The 23,825-nt window shown below is 41.4% G+C and overlaps 1 protein-coding gene across 10 annotated transcripts in view; it reads right to left on the minus strand.

The window, feature by feature from the left end:
* The window catches only part of LOC135205404 (zinc finger and BTB domain-containing protein 7B-like), a 202,942-nt gene that overhangs the window by 22,948 nt on the left and 156,169 nt on the right, over positions 1–23,825 (minus strand). For 2 of the 10 annotated variants that reach the window (XM_064235922.1, XM_064235911.1), the window contains one exon: positions 2,829–6,860. The exons of 7 other annotated variants lie outside the window; for them this stretch is intronic. In XM_064235922.1, coding sequence (XP_064091992.1) covers positions 6,501–6,860 — 360 coding nt within the window. In that variant the 3' untranslated portion in view covers positions 2,829–6,500. Of the gene's footprint in view, positions 1–2,828; positions 6,861–23,825 lie in introns of those variants that run through there. One more of the 10 variants, XR_010312528.1, reaches the window with a different exon arrangement.

Raw genomic sequence — 23,825 nt, forward strand, 5'->3', positions numbered from 1 at the left:
GGGGGTATGTGTGGGACTGGCCTCCTACCTTCTCTTTTATACCCTTCTAATGGATGGTTAGCAAACTCTCAAGTGCTGGATGGGCGTGCATGCAGAAGTCCTAGATGACCAAATATCCTGTCTATAATCTAGCTCTTTATGGATTAATAGATGCAACTTTTACCCTCTCTCTCTAGCAAGGGACGAGAGGGACTGACAATTTACAGACCCACTGGTTATCTTCAAGTTTATTGTCCCCAACAATAAGGGTTCATCCGAGCCTATCTTCGAATCAATGATACGTACTACCTTCCACTTATTTGATGTTCCAGAAGTCTGGCAGTTGAACATCACACATGTTCAACAGATCAGAGGGATGAGTCTCCTTCCTTTGATCTTACATGACTATGAAAGAGACCCCAGATAAGGTAAACTACCAGTCAGTTCAGAGATTTTCTCAGAATCCTCCCATCAAAGAGTAAGTCTCCCATATATAACGACCGAGGGTTTGTATACGTGTAGGAACAAATGACAAATTTGTAATTTGTATTTTTCTTGACATATAAACCTGAGGTTACATAAATGCCCCACCTCTAGCGACCCCTTATTCTGCTTCCTGGGCCAAAAGGTAAAGTGAATTCCTACCAACTGGATGGGGGGGGGCTTCTGCCCTTTCTGTCGGTAGCCAACTACCAATATCCACTTTGTTTTAACTTAAACAACCGGCTCCAGCTTGCTCTGAAAGTAAATCTCATTTGTAAAAACCTCAGATTTGTATGTTAGGAAAAATACATGGAAATTAATTTTAAAATGTCATTTTGTATGGCACAAGAACATCCCAAGTTAATGGACTTCTGTACGTACATTTTTGCTATGCTGCTACTTTAGATGTGATAAATTTTTAGGTAAATCTTTTAAAGTCAATGTTTAGTGCAAAGTACAGTGGTCCCCCCGTATTCGCGGGGGATGCGTACCAGACCCCCCGGCAAACAGTTAGAATCCGCGAATGTTTGGAACCCCTATAAAAACGCTAAAAACAGCCTATTTTGTTAGTTAAAACTTAAGAAAAACCACTAAAAATTATCATACTTGGTTTTTTGAATAGTTTTATCACAAAAAGTGCATTTTATGATGAAATTGATAACAAAAACCAGGAATTTGTGGATATTTCTCATAGAAAAATACCGCGAATCTGGAGAACGCCAATAATACAGGGAAACGTTCCTGAGAGAAATCCGCGAATGTGAGTCCGCGAATCTGGAGAACGCGAATACGGGGGGTCCACTGTACACATTTTTAGATAAATCTCTTAAAGTGAATGTTTAGTGCAAAGTACAAGTTAATTTAGGTTAGGAACAATGAGGAATTGCTGTTAGTTGTAAAATCTAGGTAACACTCAAGTGCAGGCTATATAGTACTATATAAGGGATTTTTTACTAGAAATAGTGCTAAAGCAGACACATTTCACGGGAGCGACACGGCTGAGCCCAGAAAATATAGGATCTTTGTTACCATAAAGGTACTACTTGTATGTGTTTCTTTATTGAATATGCACTTACCTTGGTTCAGGCTATACGTTACAACATTATTTCACAGCATACAAATTTCATACATATGTGCTACTTTTTTTTATCATGAAATATAACCAATCTAGAAAGTTTAATAAAGTTATGAAGCTTCTCTGGCAATCAGCAAGCGATACTTATTTTATAACCAGAGTTAAATTGGTTGGTTACTTCTGATATTAAAAAGGTAATGTTCTCTTAATTTAATCACTTAAAAAAGCTGCTAAACTTTTTGTCTTTTCATTTTATCTATACCTCTCAATGTTTTATTCTTTACTTGGCTGTCCACCTTTATTTTTTTTTACCTTGATCCAATTTCTACTTGCTCCTAAACAAATACAAACCCTCGGTCTTTATGTGTGGGATTAACTTTCAGAGAGTTGGAAATCCAGAATTAATCTTTTGCAAGGTGGCTGTTGTAATAGCTACTGATGGCAGAGATGGAAGTACTGCCAACCAAGTCAGAGTGCATTCAATTCAAAGCAGTTTTCTTTTGGCTGCAGTTTAGTATAGATGTACATTTCTTCCTCTGACCTGCTGTTTGACTATCCCTTCTGTTTGATATACGAGTATTTGTTTTTATAATAGTATATTGTTTATATCTTTATACTTTGCATAAGTACTGATAGTATATTGAAACATTTCACCATGTTTTTCTGTCTCCTAATGATCTTCAAAATCTAACCTAAGAGTGACAGAATATTTATGCAGAAAGTCAGTTACACCAAACTGCAAAGGGAGAACACAATAATTAGATACTATTAAGTCCTGACAGGTAATGCAAATGCAGTTTTCGTATAACTGAGGGATTCATAGCTGATGAAACATGGTTTTTTGGTTCTTGTCACAATAAAAAAATACATACATACTAATTAGAATACAGTCTGTAAACAGGATGGTTTAGTGATAAACCTTGCTATTGTTTGTTTGTTTGTTTGTATGGTGCTTTTACGTTGCATGGAACCAGTGGTTATTCAGCAACGGGACCAACGGCTTTATGTGACTTCCGAACCATGTCGAGAGTGAACTTCTATCACCAGAAATACACATCTTTCACTCCTCAATGGAATGGCCGAGAATCGAACCCGCGACCACTGAGGTGGGACGCTAATACCATACCAACCACGCATCTTAAATGAAAGAAAGTATTCTATCATGTGCTGCTAGTGATTTTAAGAGATGTGTGCATAATTTGCTGAGACATACAAGATGATTGATATAGAGTACTCAGCATAATATAGGTGTGAAATAATAAATTATACAGTTTATAATTTATTTATTCAACAATACAGACATCACACATTCTTAAAATTATATACAAATACCGCACATAAGAATTAAAGTAGAACGGTTTACTTTTACTGCAATTTCCCAAAACATCAATTCTCATTTTCAAATAGTTTTGCAATTTTTTAAAAATTACAGGGGTCACTGAATATGAAATTCTAAGCTTGTACAAAGAGTTTGATTTGTACATTATACAAGAGATCTCACACAATTTGCTATCTAGAAAAGCCATAGTAACCTGAATCATTTCTGCATTTATGTACAGGCAGTCCCTGGTTATCGGCGATTTGGTTAATGGCGATCCGGTTTAATGACGCTTGTCCACCACCATGAAATTGGCGATTTATGGCACTATAATGTGACGAGTTATGGTAATAACGCTGAATAATAGAGTTACGGCACCATAACATGCCTAACAGAGGCACCAGTAACTTGGTTATCAGCTCTGTAAGAGCCATAAATTGCCAAGTTTTGGTTTATTACCAGTGGTTTTCGCTTATCAGCAGCCCGCTGATAACCAGGGACTACCTGTACTATACTAAGCAAGGTTTATAAAATGTTACTCAAAGTTAACAGATAAAAGAAACATAGTATACAAGTGTTACTCAAAAGAAATTACTTTCCTTCTTTATTCTTATATCTGATCTTGCCCTTCTGCAAGCAGATCGCAATCACCCGTAGCAATGATTATGCCTTGAGCAGAGTTAAATGCAAGAGACAAAATAGAAATACTACTGAATTAAAAAGGAACACACAATACACTTACAGAAACTGATTAAAATGAGCATCTTGACAATGTTCTCCACAACTAAAGAGTATTAATTCTTGGTGTGCACTATAAGAAAAAATAAATAATACAAACATTCCAACATGCACCACAGTTTTTACAAAGCAAATACAGTACCACTTTTGTAATTTGGAGAAGTCTTAATAGTACAGAAGCATGTTTTGTTTGTTCAATAAATATACATCCTTAACCCATCAAGATAATTGTTTACCATATTTCAGTAAAATATTGCAATATGTAAATTTTCCTCTACTGTACACCACTTGACACAATGAACAAATAATTTTGTTAGAGCTAAGTGTAGTATAATTACAAATACGTATGTAGCATGAACGCAAACTATACAAAGATATTTAGATTATCAGATCTCCCCTCTGTTTTATGTTCCCCTCTGTTTTATGTTAAAACCTATTTTATCCAGTAACTGCAAAGAATTTTTTCATGACAATGGTTTTATGTCCGTGTTCATGTCCCAAATGTTCCTGGGATCACCAGCCTTTTGTTTATAAGACAGAAAATAGCAGTTTCATGTGTAGACACCCTCTGGACCAAAAGATATATATTAACAAATATCCTCACTTTTCATAGAAACTATGCAAAGGGATAAGATTTGAGGGAGGGAGAAGAGACCATTCAATGATGATTCATTAGGTTTTATGAATAAAGCTTGTTTCCTCACAATACCAGTGATTATATTTGTGCCTGAAGTGCCATTTGAGTGGGAGGCTGAGGTACTAAATTCCTCTGAGCATTTGTGCATGCTTACAGGATCCGGTAGAGTACCTAACAACTGTAAGAAGTCAGGAGCCACTTCTCTGGTAGTTTGTGTATCTATAAAAGGTACAGTTAAAACTTTTGAATTTACAGCATGGCACATGCATCAGATAAGAGACTTTTAGAATTGTAAACGAATATGTACCATTAACATTAACAACAGCAGCCAAGAAATTCTAAAAACTATGCCTCTTAATAGTGTCGTGAATGATCAGTAAAAATGAGAACGATGAAACTGTAACATTCTCCCCCCCAAAGTAACATATACCACTGTGACTGCTGTACCTGTATAAAAAAGTACAAACTCGATATCATTGTTAACAATAAAAAGTAGAAAGTGCTATTCATATGTACTATAATGAGACAACTGTACCTTCTTTTCTGTCTGAAAGACAAAAAATGTGATCCTCGGAACTTTCAGGACAAATGCATGTGGGCATTTATTGATTGATGGGGTTGTGATGAAACAAATTATTATCCGCAGCATCATACAACTTTCAAGAAGATATTTCTATTAGATTTCCTATAGAGCGAATGGGAAATACCTTACGGTTTATGATCAAACAATAATTCACTATATGAACTCTTAAAAAAAAAATAAAAAAAAAAACATGAAAAGTAATGAAAATATCTAAATACTAGACTGAGACTGTGGACACAAAACATTGTATTGATCTGAGGTATGTTTTGGATTTCAGTAATAATACATTAAAGAAAACCTGTGTTAGTCTTCATTCTCAAATGTCTTAGCCTAAAAGTGTTTTCCTATTGGATCATGAAATATGTACTATAAATAAGGTAACAACCAATATTAGAAGAATACTAGCTCAAACAGCAATCATAAAAAAAGGTTAGGAATAACATTTCAGTTAAAAGTTTTGTATGTAAAGCTGTAACTCTTGCCCTGATGTTAGCATTGTTTAGCTTACAAACTGCAGCAACAGGTTACCCTATTTTATAAGCTAGAATTTGACAATTCTGAAATGATTATGTACTTCATAGCATACAGATACAGTTATAAATGCAAACTTTATTACATTCTGCTTACTTAAATTTGGACCATATCAAGTTATGAAAGAGGGAGGATAATGAACCTCTTTAATGCATGGCTTAACAAAATTTCTCCCATAATAGAGAAGAAAAAATATGTGTGCAAGAGAGCTATCAAACATTAGTTAAGAACACATGCATGCTTGAACCAGGATGGTGCAGGAGACTCGCTTTGTACTGTCACTGGAAATTTGTTTGAAAGAGTGACTGTGGGTCATATATTACCTCAACTCTTCACTGATGGCATCCATCTCCTATATATAACCTAAGAATTGATCAACAAAGTTCATTGTAACATATCAAGCCACCTGTTACTATTGTGATTTCATTAGTATCCAGCAAATATCAAATCTCATTCATTCATACTCTTCCAAAGCTGTTCCCTCAACACAATGAAATTTATACAATAAAGCAGTGAAAGAGCAACTGCAGTTGTAGCAGTCGCTATGATTTAAGTTTTTTAAGTACTATTAGATGCAACTTTGTCTTTGTGCATCATGTACTTAACCACTGAGTCATGAACTATGTAGCTGTTCAATCTCTTAAATGAAGAACTTTGTACCACAAACATGAGGCTGACACCAGGTGATTTGAAGTCTATGACAAATTATCTGATCAAGAGTTCAATCAATGGAAATTAAAAGAAAGCATATTACATTGTGATTCCATACAATGCGAAACAACGTAATGCACTAGTTACCCAAGTTGTAATCACCTTATCTAAGATTTATATTACCAGTAATAACAAATACTGTACTGAAAATGTGTGGATCATAATAAGTTTTTCCTAACAAAATTAAAGATGCAAATGGAAACATGTAATAAATACTAAGCACAGAAAGGTTAACAAGATCTCACAGGGTAACTAAATTGAAATAAAGTATCAAAATTTAAAAAAAAGAAAATCACAAAAGCAGCAAAAATACCAACCCTCTAATCAATACCTGCCATGCTAAAATGCATCATTAATTGTTTAAATCAGGAATCCCTATGTAAAAGCCAAGAGCAGAGCCACGTACAGGTTCATGAAATCACTCACTACTGCACTTGATTAATTCTTATTTCTGAAGAGGCCATGGAACTCCTTTGTGAACATTTAGAACATGGTATTTCAAATGAGTATTGCGAGCAAAACTACGATGACAAACTGTGCACATGTGCGGCTTCTCACCAGTGTGTGTTCGTACATGATTGTTCAAGTTCCCTTTTTGTGCAAACTGAGCTGAACAATAAGGACAGCAATAAGGCTTCTCCCCAGTGTGAACACGTAAGTGCCTCATTAAATTGGTTTTTTGAGAATTAACATATGAACAGTATTGGCAATGATACAACTGTGAGTTGAGCATTGTTGTGTGCTGGGATCCAGTTGAAGAACATTCTCCACCAAAGTCGACGAGTGTTCTGACACCATCACCACCCTGTTAGAAATGGGTTGTTTCAGTATTTTCATAAATGAAAATGCATCTTAAAATGCTAAAATTATAAAAATTATTTCTCATGGACAGCCAGGTCAAACAAATTGTTAACAGGAAAAGGTGTCAAAGGTTTACAGTTGTCACAATGACCTGTAAGGACCTATGAAATTTATTACTGTATGGATTTCTATACAGACACTGTCTACTAAACCATAAATTACATATGTAGAACTAAAGCTGCAAGAATTGCCAAGAGGGTACTATAAATCATCAAGGAAGAAGCTACCAGATTAAGTGTTAAGATCAATTGTTGCCATGGTTTAACTAAAGAAGACATTAAACCCAACCATCAAGATGACTTATTTCTACAAAGAAGCACAAAATGAAGCGCTCGTTCAAGACGCAGGACAGCAATCCTCATTATTATTCATGTTTTTGTCAAGTTTCATCCTATATTTTGTGCACTTCCCGCCTGCCCTTCTAACCAGTCAAGATCGTCACCAATGCCCTTTCTTCATATCTATGTACTAACAAACTTTTCATATTTTCCAATCATGTGCCAAAACCAATAATAATCAATTTAAAACCTCATCAAATATTCACAGCAAAGGGTGCAGTAACTGTATTCCTTAACAAAGGTAGAAACAAGTACTTATACATTTGAAATGTTAGACATACATTTGAAATGTTAGACAACTATGATTTTGATGACAAAAATGTTGGCAAATGAAAGGCAATCTAGATATCTGGGGAAATATGCAGAATCTGATGGCCTAGCAAGTAACATATCAGTATATGGATATAATTTTATCCTTTGAATTTTTTCATGACTAGGAACAACCACCACAGCAGACCACAATCATAAGAGAAAGGGAGAAATCCTGGATACTAACCAAATGGTCTCATCAGAATACAAGGATAATCTTAACAGATGCTGTAAACATACATAGTAACAAGAATTCTATCAAAATACAAATACAGCTCTTAATTTGCTGAAGCCTTAGTGGCAACAACTTTCTTGAGTGCTGCTTACATTTTGAAGCAAAAAGAAATACTGTTGGGTGACCTCTATCCACAACAAAGTCCCTTAGATTAGAGGAATGGGAGGAAGCCACTCCCAGTAACATCTGCTTTATATTCATATGATGTACTAACAGGTAACATTTTCTGCTACAAATCTGGGTAGTCACACTGGTCCCAAAAAAGGTGCTGCCTACAGTATGCCTTGCAGGACACTTATCAGTATATAAACTCTGGAACATCCCCTCTATCCCCAATTACAACGCTTTCTTCTATTTAATCATCATCTTTTCCCATTGGTATCTTCCCACCTGGCTATTCAGCTTTTTCCAATTTTCCCTTCCCTGTAACACTTCCATCATTCATCTTTTCTCTGCAAGAAGGCAGATAACTCACAAGACACTTGATTGTTTAAACTCTGCTTAAGAATGTTGCAGTAGTAATAAGCATCATCTTATCTCTGTACTTTTACTTAATAAATTGGTCATTTGACCATCAATACATTACAGAGGGAACTGATAATGCTGGTTACTGATTTTGCCTGAAAATAAAATTAAATGATGTCACATTTCATCAGCACCCTTTTAGCATTTACTATTTTGTTTTTTTTTAAGGCTAAATCCAGGAAAGGAAGGTTATTCACATTGCTGTCTTTCTGGTGAATCTAATTTCAGAATAAACAAGGAAAAAAGACAAATGATGTAGCTTGTTTGCGAGATAATGTAACTACTACAGTAGACCCCTGTATTCACAGGATATGTGTACCAGACCCCCCCCCCCCACCCCCCCCCCAACCAGCTAAAATCTGCAAATACTTAAAACCCCTCAAAACACCTCTAAAAATACTTAAGAACTGCCTATTTTCATAATTAAAAAATACTCTAAAAATGGTTATATGTACAGTGGTACCTCGAGATACGAAAGGCTCAACTTACAAAAACCTCGAGATACGAAAGCAAATACAAAGATTTTTGCGGCTCTACATACGAAAATTGTTCAAGATACGAAAGGTTGCTGCTGTAAAGTCTGAGATTTGCCAGGACCACCGATAACAATTTTAAAACTCGCACGCCGCCAATTTAGTAGACTCGCCACCATCCTCCTGCTCTCCCATTGGTTCCTGATGCTAGTCACAGCCATAAGACCCTTCTCTCCCATTGGTCAGCATCTCTCCCATGATACATCTACGTAGCGGCATCCTTTTTCGGCCACTTAGCGACATCATCGGTATCTAAGTACGCAGAATTCATTCGTTACGTACGATTTCCTTCATTAACGTAAATTCATTAGTGATTTCGTTGTAGTACTACTTTTCTGGGCTCAGCTCGTGTCGCTGCGCGAAATATCCTTTAATCTATTATTTCTAGGGTAAATGTACCAACACATACCAGAGAATAAATAAAATAAAAGAAAAAAGGTCAGTATAACTGACTCGCTCACCCTCCAAGAGGGCGTCGGTATGAACACTAGGCGACGTGAGACCACTACCACGAGCCAAATACCAATAGAAATCTCCCACAACAAAAACCCTCCATGAGGAGAGCCGACCCCACAGAGTGAGCAGCTCGTACTACTACTACTCCATCCCATGCTGCCGACTGCTGCGCCTCTGGTGGCCATCCTTTTAAGTTAGCGCACACGAGTCACTTGTGCTATTTTTCTCTCTGTGTTTTTTGTGCCCTTTCGTTGGATTTTTACTATAATGGAGCGTGCAGCTATCGCAGCAGCTAAGTTAAGTACTCAGTATTTACGGTTAGTTGGTTTTTTCCGTCCCTGAGACAGTATTTGCCGTTTTTTAGGTATAAATACGTTCTCGGGGTCGGAACATGGCAGCATGGTTCTGCCGCGTGATGGGTTCGTTCTTGGTCTCCCATACCTAGAAACATCCCTTATTTATGTACGCTCTATTTGATTATCCGCTTTGTTTAGATTAAGGTCTACTCAGGTTGTCATGCATGCATGTATTTTCACCTTATGTAGGCTTTTTTCTATCCAGACCCTAGTCCAGGTTCTTAGTATCGGCCTCTGACTAGCTTTGAGTGGTAGACTTGCCTTCGGGTTAGTCGTACACTCCTGGATTTTTTCTCCTGCTATATTACTTTCTCTCTTTCATTTTATTTTATTTATTATATGTATTTTGTCATCGTTAGTTAGTTAGGCGTCTGGCTTAGCCTAGGTCCTGGCTCATAGAGCCTATACTACCGCTGATCAGTTTCGGTTGCTTCCCTATAGCATCTCTCTGATCAGTTGGTTTTAGCCCTGTGGGCCTGTATGCTACCGCTTTTCAGTTCAAGTTGCTTCCCGATAGCTTCTCTCTGATCAGTTGGTTGGCCTAGGTTTGGTTTTCGTATCTCAGTTTACCCGCCTCGTGGTCACTTCGTGATCACGGACAGCCAGGGACGCCTGCCCAGTCACCCTTCCCCCCCTCCCGCTCTTCCATAGAGTCGGGCGGGGTGGGTCGGTCTGCCATGCTCGCTCCGCATACCGAGCCTGCCTCCCTCTCTCCCATCGCGGAGGGGCTAGGGAGTCGGGACAGACAGACTGGTCTCGACCTCTCCGGCTTCTCGGTCCGGCCGGGTGGTACGTTGTGGGGGGCCCTGGCCTTCCTTCCCCCCCTCTGGTTACTACCTTGTCGCTCCGGGCTAGCTCGTGCATGTATGATCCTCTCGCCCTTTCCCTCCTTACTAGAGCTCCTCCCTGATCGGAGTCCTGGTATCCAGCGGAAGGGGCTAGTCCACCCAGCAGAGTGGACCGGAACATACAGTAGGTCACTACTAACCTTACCGTATGCTGAGTTACTACACTCCGCTTCACACTGGACCTAGTCCGGTTCGCTTGTGTTTAGGTTTAAGTATCTATAAGTTTATCTTAAGTACCTTAAACCATCCCCCCTCCCTTTCATATCTTACCGGATCTCTCCGGGATTATAGCCTATTCAGGCAATGCAGGGAGGGGTTATGCCAAATTTTTTCCGAGCTCCGGCATGTAACGGAGTTCTTTTGTCCTTTAGTCTGTAAGTGATGCCTTTTAAGATACTCATGTGTCTTCCCACTTACAGGCCACCAACTGTGAGCATCCGGGATGTTCCGCTACACTTCAGGACCCTGTGGACACGAAGTTTGCCGGTCCCATGCTCCATGCGCGACTCCGCACGGGGAACATCCAGGTCTGGTACCATGAGGCGAACGTGTACCATATGTTACGATCTGAGAGCCAGCTTTTGAAGGGGTAAGTATTCCATCTCCAGTAGCTGCTCCGCTTCTTTTTTAGTGCTTAAGTTTTCATCATTACTTTAACTTAAGGCATCTAGTTTAAGTTATACTCTAAGTTTTAGTTTTAAGTGATTCTTAAATCTAAAATACGCCCTCTCTTACAGGCTCCGGCAGTAAGGGATACCGCAACTGGCTACCCTGCGGGCCTGGGTCGGAGGTTTTGGCAAGAACGCCGCCAAGGGTCAGCCCTACATCCTCGAGAAGCGGTTAGCACTATTAATCTTCCCCGGAGGCAAGGCGACAGGTTACGTCGACCCAGTAGAGGCGGACCCGACTATCGCCTTCATCCAACAACAGCTGGCGGCCTCCTTAACTGAACAAGACCAGGATATCTCCACGGATGTCGCAACCCTGGATATTAATGTTGAACCGCGATGGTAGGTATAGACGACCTGTTGGTCGAGGTAAGTAAGGTGGGCACCCAAGGGTCGCCCTTGGGTGTGACTGTTTCTTTCTATCCCTGCAACCTCTCCATCCTTTTCCAAGGCTTTTACGGTGATGAATTATATATACGCTCCTGAGGCTTCGGTTAGACCTAAGGTCAAGGCTAAAGTGATGACCTTGACTAAGACGGTCATCGTCGTCTAAGAAGACGTCCTCGTCTTCTTCCTCACGTAAAGTCTCCGGCTTCACAATCCCGGCCCAGACAGGTCTAAAGCTTCTAGCTCCGGCTCTAAGTCCTCAAAAAGTAAATCCAAGGAGAGATCTCGCACTCCGGCAGAAATCACCAGTTTCCGCTACCATTGGTTCCAATTCAGAGCCTCCCCTCCACCTCCGCAGCAGCTCCGGCTTTGGACTCCAATGCTGGCCTGTTGCAACAGGTGGGCGACCTAGTTGTTGGGTCCCTAAAGAAAGTAGTATGGAACAAATGATCTCTCGCCTGTCGGATAGGATCACTTCCCAAGATACTATTATAGCCGGGCTAAGAGAAGCTCCTCTAGCCTCTCCCTCACTTTCCAACACAAGTGGAACTCAGCTTCCTCCGTATGACTCACTTCCTGCTTTCTCTATGAACAACCCATGGAGAGTAGCGTCATACGCCCCCTTCCAGGACGGTCTCATCTCCATACCGGAGTTTGGAACTCGAAGAATAGAGGACTTCGAGTTCTACCCGGAAGGCCTACGAGCCTCCTTTCATAGGCTACGCAAGGCTCACGCCTTCGGCTATGGTTCGGGACGATAGGGTACCAAAGGAGACAGTCCTCTATTCACGAGACCAGGCTCAGAGAGAATGGCTCAGATGTTTAGAGGACATGGATTGTTCTAACACCAAGATACAACCATTTAAAAGTCCCTTTACCATTTTCACAATGGATGAGAGTACCCCGCTCCCGTTCCTAACCAAGATAGCAAGGTCGACCATCTCAGCGGCCCAGAAGGGGGAACCCATGCCTCAGTTGAAAGAAGCAGATCCCACATCTCCGTTACTCCCTTCAATTGGAGAATTGTGGGAAGACTTGCCGAATACATTCTCAGCTGGCAAACTCAAACCGGACTGTGCTATGGAGCAGTTTGGTGAAAAAGCTACCCAGGCTCCAGATAGTCTTATTCAGGCTGAATTTGACGCAAAATCACGACTAGCCAGAATCAATCAACTCTATGGCTATGTCTGAGGTAGCAACCATGGCCTATGGATCAGAACCAATTTTTAAGCTTATGACCAAAGCCCTGACTCAAACGGTGCAGTCAGATATGTTCGAGTTTGCCACTGCTAGAACGAATTGTAGGAAGCATGTCATGCTAGAGGCAACCATTCGACATGAGGCCGAATAGGTTACTCTCCTCTAACATCTGGGGCGCAGATCTCTTCCCAGAGGCTATGGTTAAGGAAGTCCAGGCAGAGGCTACGAGGTTGAACCAGAGCCTTAAGGACCGTTGGGGCCTTACGGCTAGGAGGAGGCAAGACCTGACACCTAAAGGTAAGGGACAGAGGAAACCCAGGCGTTTCCAACCTTACCAGAAGAAGCAACCACGCTTTCCTCAACAAGTTCCAGCAGTGCCGTTAGTGCAGACAGCCCAACCTTCCACTTCTAAGGGTCAATCACAGCCAATTTATGTGATATCCCCTCAGCCTCAACCCTCTACCTCATACGCCATCTCTCCAGCTTACAATCAAGCCTTCGAGAGTCAAGCTTCTCAGAAGTATGACCGCTCGGGTAAGGGAGGCAGAAGGTAAGCGGTCCTTTCGTGGGAGAGGATCGGGGGAGGCCCCTTTAATAGGGAAAGCACTTCAGAGGAGGCCGAGGCGGTTACCAGAATCAATGAAGAACTTCAGGTAGGAGGGAGGCTGTTTCACTTTCGCCACCGGTGGTAACTTCAGCCAGTGGGCTCAGAGCATAGTGTCAAAAGGGCTGGGTTGGAGCTGGTTGACGAACCCACCTCCAGCCAGACCTTTTCCGTCAACTTCCTTCCAAAGAATTGACAGAGTACGGCAGAGGACCTCCTTCAGAAAGGAGCTATAGCGAGAGTCAAGAGATTAAAATTTCAAGGTCGCTTGTTCAGCGTGCCAAAGAAAGGCTCACAAAAAGAAGGGTAATCTTAGACTTGTCCCGCTTAAACTTAGCCATCCGCTGCGACAAGTTCAAGATGCTCACGATCTCACAGGTGCGGACCTTACTTCCCCGTGGGGGTGGGCCGGTCACCACCTCTATCGATCTTACAGACGCCTACTATCATATCCCTATTGCAAGACACTTCCGTCCGTAATCTGGGATTCAAGATAGGAGACCAGACATTCTCCTTCAAGGTAGTTCCATTCGGACTCAACGTGGCACCCAGGGTGTTCACGAAGCTAGCGGAAGTGGTAGTGCAACAACTCAGATCGCAAGGGATTATGGTAGTGGCGTATCTCGACGATTGGTTGGTTGATCTGGGCCCCATCAGTCGAGGAATGCAACAAGGCTACACTGAAAGTGATCCATTTCCTAGAATATCTAGGATTCAAGATAACAAGTCCAAGTCAAGACTCACTCCAGAGTCAAACTTTCAGTGGTAGGCATTCAATTGAATCTATCCTCCCACACTCTGTCGATTCATCTACCACCAAAAGGAAAGAAATAGCGAAGTCAGTCAAGCAATTTCTAAGTCACAAACTAGCATCAAGGAGAGCTCAGGAAAGGATCCTCGGCTCTCTCCAGTTTGCATCAGTAACGAACGTCTTAATGAAAGCCAAACTGAAAGACCTAACCAGGATCTGGCGCTCGCGAGCAAATGTCAGGTCCAGGGACAAGCTATCCTCATGCCTCTGATTCTAAAGAATCGTCTTTCGGCCGTGGGCAAAAGTCAAGAATCTATCAGTGTCAGTACCCCTTCAGTTCCCTCCACCAGGGATCACCATCCACACAGACGCGTCCTTAAGCGGCTGGGGAGGGTATTCCCAGGTCAAAAAGTTCAAGGGATTTGGTCACTCCAGTTCCGTCAGTTCCATATAAACGTACTGGGAGGCAATGGCAGTGTTCTTGATCTAAAAAAGGTTACACCCACCAAAGTACTCCCACATAAGCTAGTCCTGGACAGCGCAGTGGTAGTACATTGTATAAACAGAGGAGGCTCCAAGTCACGTCATCTAAATCACGTCATGGTAGCCATTCTTCTCCCTGGCAGACAAGTTCAGTTGGCATCTTTCCTCCACTCACATAGCTGGAGTGAGAAAACGTCATAGCAGACGCCCTAATCCGATCAGTACCCCTAGAGTCCGGAATGGTCACTAGACAACAGTTCGTTCCAATGGATCCTTCAAAGAGTCCCAGGGCTACAGGTGGATCTCTTCGCATCCCAAGCGAACCACAAACTACCGTGTTATGTAGCCCCCAACCTGGACCCTCTGGCTTACGCCACGGACGCCCTGGCTCTGGACTGGAAACAACTGGGAGAAGATTTACGTCTTCCCCTCCAGTGAATCTCCTTATGAAAGTATTGAACAAACTCAGGACATTTCAGGTTCAAGTGGCTCTAGTAGCCCCAGGACATGGCCGAAGAGCAATTGGTATCCCCTAATTCTGGAACTGGGCCTTCGTCCTCTTCGGATCCCCAGTCCCAAGCTCTCCCAGTCAGTACAAACGAAGACTGTGTTCGCTTCCTCAGGGATTCTCAAAACCCTAACTTTAGGATTTCATGAAGTTTGCGGCAAAAGAGATGCGAATATTGACCCTCAGAATATTCTCTTCTTGGAATCCGATAAAAGGGATTCAACTTTGAGGCAGTATGATGCTGCTGTCAAAAAGTTAGCAACTTCCTGAGAGAGTCAGATATCAGAATCATGACAGTTAATTCAGCTATATCCTTCTTCAGATCCTTATTTGAAAAAGGTTTAGCAGCTAGCACGATTACGACAAACAAGTCAGCCTTGAAAAAGATCATTCAATTTGGAGTTTAACATAGACTTGACGGATACCTACTTCTCGTCTATTCCTAAGGCATGTGCTAGACTTAGGCCTTCTGTGAGGCCTACGTCAGTTTCATGGTTCTTAAACGACGTTCTAAAACTGGCTTCCGAAACCGATAATGACACATGCTCGTTTATGATGCTCCTAAGGAAAACCCTATTTTATTAAGCCTGGCTTCAGGAGCAAGAATTTCAGAACTGTCGGCTTTATCCAGAGATCCGGATCATATTCAATTCCTTCCCACAGGGGAAGTCCTACTTTCTACCGGAACGTAGCTTTTTGGCAAAGAATGAAGATCCTTTGATGAGGTGGGAACCTTGGAAAGTACTACTCTTCCACAAGATGTATCCTTTGTCCAGTTTCAACCTTACGAGCCTTTCTATCCAGGACCTCCTCATCCTCATCGGGGCCCCTCTTTAAGAGGGAAAAAGGTGGAACTTTATCCATTAAAGGCATCAGGCAACAAAATCCTGTACTTTATTAAACAAGCCAATCCTGACTCTTTCCCAAAAGCACATGATGTCAGAGCAGTAGCCACCTCAATTAATTATTTCCCAACACATGAACTTCGATGAGTTGAAAAAGTATACCGGATGGAAATCGCCGACAGTGTTCAAACGTCATTACCTTAAGTCCTTGGAAGCTCTGAAATTTTTCAGCAGTAGCAGCGGGAAACATAGTTTCCCCTGACTCTAGTTAATTTGTAGTAGAAGATTCAGCCTCCCTTTCTACCTGCTTCACCCAACAGTTCGTCTATTCCTACCGTGTTTCATTTACATTCACCTTGTGCCTTAGCTGCTTTTTGTTTTATGATGAGTAAGATGGGGGTTGCCCTTATTTTTTTTTTTTTTTTTGCTAGGGACAACTCACAGATGATTTATGGATATTGATCTCATGGATGTTACCCCCCCTTATTTTTATGCTAGGGGATACATCTCATTTATAATGGTTACGGGTTTTGTATATTAATTCATATACATTCCTTATATATTATCATTGTTGATTAATTTGTTCATTTGATTGTTTTAATTGCTATTATATTTTTGATACATGCCTTTACACAGATACCATTTTGTTACATGTAAAGCCAATTTACCTCTGTACATATGTAAATTACCTATGTTAAGAAACATGTTAGAATTAAGGGTAATTTAAGCATATTTTTTATTTTGTATCACTGTGTATTTGTATCTTTTTAGCAATTATATTCTTTTTATATTTACTTTATTTTTATTTGAGACCTATTCTGATTTATTTTATTACTTTTGTTTACAAAAATCTTGTGCTATTTCTCTGGTACGATTTCGCGCAGCGACACGAGCTGAGCCCAGAAAAGGGATTTTGACGTAAGGAAAAAATCTATTTCTGGGCGATTGGCTCGTGTCGCCAGCGAAATCCCACCCTACCCATCCCTTCGCCCAAGATTGTCTGCTAACTTCAGGATGGCCACCAGAGGCGCAGCAGTCGGCAGCATGGGATGGAGTAGTAGTAGTACGAGCTGCTCACTCTGTGGGTCGGCTCTCCTCATGGAGGGTTTTTGTTGTGGGAGATTTCTATTGGTATTTGGCTCGTGGTAGTGGTCTCACTCGCCTAGTGTTCATACCGACGCCCTCTTGGAGGAGGGTGAGCGAGTCAGTTATACTGACCTTTTTCTTATTTATTTATTCTCTGGTATGTGTTAGTACATTTACCCTAGAAATAATAGATTAAAGGATATTTCGCTGGCGACACGAGCCAATCGCCCAGAAATAGATTTTTCCTTACGTCAAAATCCCTTTATCGTGTTGTGTGAGAACTTTACTTCATACATATACGTGTACTACATAACTTAATTACGTACAGTATAGTATACGAAAAAACAGAAAGTTGAAAGTGGTGAAAAAGTTGAAATTTTGTATTAAAAAAAAAAAAAAAAAAAAAAAAAAAAAAAAATTGTAAAGTATAAAAAATTAAAAAAATGTAAAAATAAAAAAAATAAAAAAAAATTTTAATTTTAAGTTTTTTGTAAAGTTAAGTGTTACAGTTTTGTTAATGTGTTTCGTAAAGTTTAGTTTATGTTTTCCTGACATTTTTTTGTGTTTCATAAAGTTAAGTGTACGTATCTGCCGTTTGTCCCCCTCCTCTGTCGCCACTTTCGGAGATAGCCTCACTCGAAAGGTAAGCTTCCACATTTTACTACATACGTACATATGTACGTACAGTATTTCTTGTATAACATGTACACTAATACACTTTATTTACAGGTACATACATATTAGTACTACTAGTACGTATTAAGTTAGGTATTGAATGGTCCAAATTGTAGTAGTATTTCATTGTTTATAGGTTAATTTAGCTTTATTATGAAATTTACTGGGGTGTTTTTGGAGAACTTGGAACGGATTAGCCTTTTTACATGTTCAAGATACGAAAAACTCATGATACGAAGGCCGCCTCGGAACGGATTAATTTCGTATCTCCAGGTACCACTGTACTTGAGTATGTGTTTTAATAGTTTTAAAATATGAAAATACGTATAGTCATATTTGGATATTCTCAGTGAAAAATACCACAAATAAATGACAAATGATAAATAATCAATTTGTATTTTTCATAGCTAACAAACCTTTGGTCTTAACATTAGAATAATCTTCTAGTGCCAGCTGGAAACCAGTTATAAACATTCAAAGATTGTAAAGCAAGGAATCTGTAGCATCTGAGAATAGCAGGAGTTGACTGTACAGGCATACAAAAGTAATATTTAAGAAAAAATTAGTATTGAAATATTTAACTTATAATAATCCAGTCATACTACAATATTTCTCTACAATTAGGCTTTGATGATAAAATAAATGAACTAGCAACACTGACTGTGTTACTAACAATGCTCAAACCAAGTTAATCAGAGTAGTCAATCCTGATCTATTTATTACCTTTAGGTAGAAAGCACAGGTTATGTTATCAAACAACCAACATGAAATAAGTATGAAGCCTCATTACAATTTATGGTCTATATGTACAATTAGAAAAACAAGGATTTATACTGGTGTATAAAAGGGATTTTGACGTAAGGAAAAATCTATTTCTGGGCGATTGGCTCGTGTCGCCAGTGAAATATCCTTTAATCTATTATTTCTAGGGTAAATGTACTAACACATACAGAGAATAAATAAATTAAAGAAAAAGGTCGTATAACTGACTCGCTCACCCTCCCAGAGAGTGTCGGTATGAACACTATGGCGAGTGAGACCACTACCACGAGCCAAATGCCAATAGAATTCTCCCACTACAAAATCCCCCAAGAGGAGAGCCGACCCACAGAGTGGGCAGCACCTACTACTACTACTCCATCCCATGCTGCCGACTGCTGCGCCTCTGGTGGCCATCCTGAAGTTAGCAGACAATCTTGGCGATGGGATGGGTAGGGCGGGATTTCGCTGGCGACATGAGCCAATCGCCCAGAAATAGATTTTTCCTTACGTCAAAAATCCCTTTTCTGGGCTCAGCTCGTGTCGCTGCGCGAATCGTACAGAGAAATAGCACAAGATTGTAAAGAAATTCAACAAAATACAAAGAGGTCTCAAATAAAAGATAAAATAAAAATAAATCAATATAATTGCTAATAAAGATACATATACACAGTGAAACAAAATAGAAATATACTTAATTTATACTTAATTCTAATAATATTTCTTAAACTTAAGGAATATACATATATACAGGAGAAATATATCATATATGTACAAAAATGGTATCTGTGTAAAGCTATGTATCAAAACATTCTAAAGCAATTAACATAAAAGTTGAATAAAACAAACTCAACAATAATAAAATATAAAGGAATGTATATGACTTAATATACAAAACCCGTAACCATTATAATAAGATGTATCTCCTAGCATAAAATAAGGAGAGACATCCACGAGATCAATAACCATCATCAAATGTGAGTGTCCCTAGCAAAAAAAATAAGGGACACCCACTACATCATCATAAAAAGCAGCTAAGACACAAGGTGACCGTAAATGAACAAGGCAGAATAGACGAACTGTTGGGTGAGGCAGGTAGAAAGGAGGACTGGACCTTCTACTAAGGATTAGTCAGAGTCAGGGGAAACTAGTTCCCCGCTGCAACTGCTGAAAATTTCAGAGCTTCCAAGGACTTTAAGTAATGACGTTTGAACACTGTCGGCGATTTCCATCCAGTATACTTTTTCAACTCATCGAAGTTCATATGTTGGAAATAGTTAATTGAGGTGGCTACTGCCCTGACATCATGTGCTTTTGGGAAAGAGTCAGGATTGGCTTGTTTAATGAAGTACAGGATTTGTTGCCTGATGCCTTTAATAGATAAAGTGCCACCTTTTTCTCTCTTAAAGAGAGGACCCGATGAGGATGAGGAGGTCCTAGATAGAAAGGCTCGTAAGGCTGAAACTGGGCAAAGAGATACATCTTGTGGAAGGGGTAGTACCTTCCATGGTTCCCACCTCATCAAAGGATCTTCATTCTTAGTTATAAAGCTACGTTCCGGAGAAAAGTAGCACTTCCCCTGTGGAAGGAAACTGAATATGATCCGGATCTCTGGATAAAGCCGACAGTTCTGAAATTTCTAGCTCCTGAGGCCAAGCTTAATAAAAATAGGGTTTTTCTTAAGAGCATTATAAACGAGCATGTGTCATTATTGGTTTCTGAAGCAGCTTTAGAACATCGTTTAAGAACCATGATACTGACGTAGGCCTTACAGAAGGTCTAAGTCTAGCACACGCCTTGGAATAGACGAGAAGTAGGAATCTGTCAAGTCTATGTTGAACCCAAATTGAAAATCTTTTTCAAGGCTGACTTGTTTGTCGTAATTGTGCTAGCTGCTAAGCCTTTTTCAAATAAGGATCTGAAAAAGGATATAGCTGAATTGATTGTCATGATCCTAATATCTGATTCTTTCAGGAAGGTTGCTAACTTTTTGACAGCAGCATCATACTGTCTCAAAGTTGAATCTCTTTTATCGGATTCCAAGAAGAGAATATTCTGAGGGTCAATATTCGCATCCCTTTTCGCTGCAAACTTCATGAACAAATCCATAAAGTTAGGGTTGAGAATCCCTGAGGAAGCGAACACAGTCTTCGTTTGTACTGACTGGGAGAGCCTGGGATTGGGGATCCGAAGAGGGCGAAGACCCAGTTCCAGAATGAGAGGGTACAATTGCTCTTCGGCCAGTCTGGGGCTACTAGAGCCACTTGACCCTTGAATGTCCTGAGTTGTTTAACACTTTTCATGAGAGATTCACTGGAGGAAAGACATAAATCTTCTCCCAGTTGTTCCAGTCTAGAGCCAGGGCGTCCGTGGCATAGGCCAGAGGGTCCAGGTTGGGTGCCACATAAGACGGGAGTTTGTGGTTCGCTTGAGATGTGAAGAGATCCACCTGTAGACCTGGAACTCTCTGAAGAATCCATTGGAACGAACTGTTGTCCAGTGACCATTCCGACTCTAGAGGTACTGATCGGGATAGAGCATCTGCTATGACGTTTCTCACTCCAGCTATATGAGTGGAGGAGAGATGCCAACTGAACTTGTCCGCCAGGGAGAAGATGGCTACCATGACATGATTTAGATGACGTGACTTGGAGCCTCCTCTGTTTACACAATGTACTACCACTGCGCTGTCCAGGACTAGCTTTATGTGGGAGTACTTTGGCGGACGTAACCTTTTTAGAGGTCAAGAACACTGCCATTGCCTCCAGTACGTTTATATGGAACTGACGGAACTGAGGTGACCACGTTCCTTGAACCTTCTTGAACTGGGGAATATTCTCCCCAAACCGCTTAATGAAGCGTCTGTGTGGATGGTGAACCCTGGTGGAGGAAAACTGAAGGGGCACTGACACCGACAAGTTCTTGACTTTCGCCCACGGCCGGAGTCGATTCTTTAGAATCAGAGGGACTGAGGACAATTTGTCCCTGGACCTGACATTTGCTCGTGAGCGCCAGATTCTGGTTAGGTCTTTCAGTTTGGCTTTCATTAGGATGTTCGTCCACTGATGCAAACTGGAGAGAACCCAGGATCCTTTCCTGAGATCTTCTTGACGCCAGTTTGTGAACTCAGAAATTGCTTGACTGACTTCGCTATTTCCTTCCTCTTGGATGATGGAATCGACATTGAGTATGGGAGGATAGATTCCATTGAATGCCTAGCCACTGAACAAAGTTTGACTCTGGAGTGAGTCTTGACTTGGTCCTGTTTATCTTGAAGCCTAGATATTCCAGGAACTGAATCACTTTCAGTGTTGCTCTGTTGCATTCCTCGACTGTTGAAGCCCAGATCAACCAATCGTCGAGATACGCTACTACCATAATCCCTTGCGATCTGAGTTGTTGAACTACTACTTCCACCAGCTTCGTAAACACCCTGGGTGCTACGTTGAGCCCGAAAGGAACTACCTTGAAGGAGAATGTCTGGTCTCCTATCTGAAGCCCAGATACGGACGGAAGTGTCTTGATAGGGATATGATAGTAAGCGTCTGTAAGATCGATAGAGGTGGTGACGGCCCCACGGGGAAGTAAGGTCCGTACCTGCGAGATCGTGAGCATCTTGAACTTGTCGCAGCGAATGGGCTAAGTTTAAGCGGGACAAGTCTAAGATTACCCTTCTTTTTTGTGAGCCTTTCTTTGGCACGCTGAACAAGCGTCCTTGAAATTTTAACCTTTTTGACTCTCGCTATAGCTCCTTTCTGAAGGAGATCCTCCGCATACTCCGTCAGTTCCTTGGAAGGAAGTTGGCGGAAAGGTCTGGATGGGGGTGGGTTCGTTAACCAGCTCCAACCCAGGCCTTTTGACACAATGCTGTGAGCCCACTTGCTGAAGTTCCACCGGTGGCGAAAGTGAAACAGCCTCCCTCCTACCTGAAATTCCTCATTGGTTCTGGTAGCCTCCTCGGCCTCCTCTGAAATGTTTTTCCCCTATTAAAGGGACCTCCCGATCCTCTCCCACGAAAGGATCGCTTACCTCTGCCTCCCTTACCCGAGCGGTCATACTTCTGTGAAGCTTGACTCTCGAAGGACTTGATTGTAAGCTGGAGAGAGGCGTAAGAGGTGGACGGGCTGAGGCTGAGGGGAGATAATATAAATCGGCTGTGATTGAGCCTTTGAAGTGGAAGGTTGGGCTGTTTGCACTAAGGGAACAGCCGGAACTTGCTGAGAAAAGCGTGGCTGCTTTTTCTGATAGGGCTGGACGCGTCTGGGTTTCCTTGACCCTTACCTCTAGCTGCTAGATCTTGCCGCCTCTTGGCCGTAAGACCCCAACGGTCCTTAAGGCTCTGGTTCAACCTCGTAGCCTCTGACTGAACCTCCTTCACCATCGCTTCTGGGAAGAAGAGGTCTGCTCCCCAGATGCTCGACGCAAGTAAACCTATTCGGCTCGTGCCGAATAGTTGCTTCTTGTAGGACATGCTTCCTACAATTCGTCCTAGCAGTGGCAAACTCAAACATATCTGACTGTACCGTTTGAGTCAGGGATTTGGTCATAAGCTTGAAGAGCGGTTCTGAGCCATAGGCTATGGTAGCCACCTCGGTCATAGCCATGGATTAATAGATGGCTAACCGCGATTTGGCGTCAAATTCAGCCTGAATAAGGCTATCTGGAAGCCTAGGTAACTTTTCACCAAACTGTCCATAGCACAGTCCGGTTTGAGTTTGCCAGCTGAGAAGGTGTTAGGTAAGTCTTCCCACAATTCTCCGGCTGAAGGAAGTAACGGAGATGTAGGATCTGCTTCCTTCAGTTGAGGCATGGGGTCCCCCTTCTGGGCCGCTGGAATGGTAGACGTCGCGATCTTTGTCAGGAAAGGGAGCGGGGTACTCTCATCCATCGTAAAGAACGTAAACGGACTCTTGAAAGGTTGGATTTTCGTATTGGAACAATCCATGTCCTCTAGACACCTGAGCCATTCTCTCTGAGCCTGGTCACGTGAATAGAGGACTGTCTCCTTTGGTACTTTATCATCCCGAGTCATGGCTGAGGCGGTGAGCCTTGCGTAGCCGATGAACGGAGGCTGAAGGTCTTCCGGGTAGAACTCGAAGTCCTCGATCCTCCGAGTTCCACATTCCGTGATAGAAATGAGTCCGTCTTGGAAGGGGGCGTATGACGCTACTCTCCAAGGGTTGTTCATTGAGGAACGGAGGTAGAGAGTCATACGGGGAAGAACTGGGCTCCACCTGTATTGAAAGGTGGAGGAGAGGCTAGAGGAGCTTGGCTCAGTCCGGCTATAATGCTGTCTTGAGAAGTAATCCTATCCGACAACCGAGAGATCATTTGTTCCATGCT

The sequence above is a fragment of the Macrobrachium nipponense genome, chromosome 24 (genome assembly GCF_015104395.2).
Source record: "Macrobrachium nipponense isolate FS-2020 chromosome 24, ASM1510439v2, whole genome shotgun sequence".
Lineage (NCBI taxonomy): Eukaryota > Metazoa > Arthropoda > Malacostraca > Decapoda > Palaemonidae > Macrobrachium > Macrobrachium nipponense.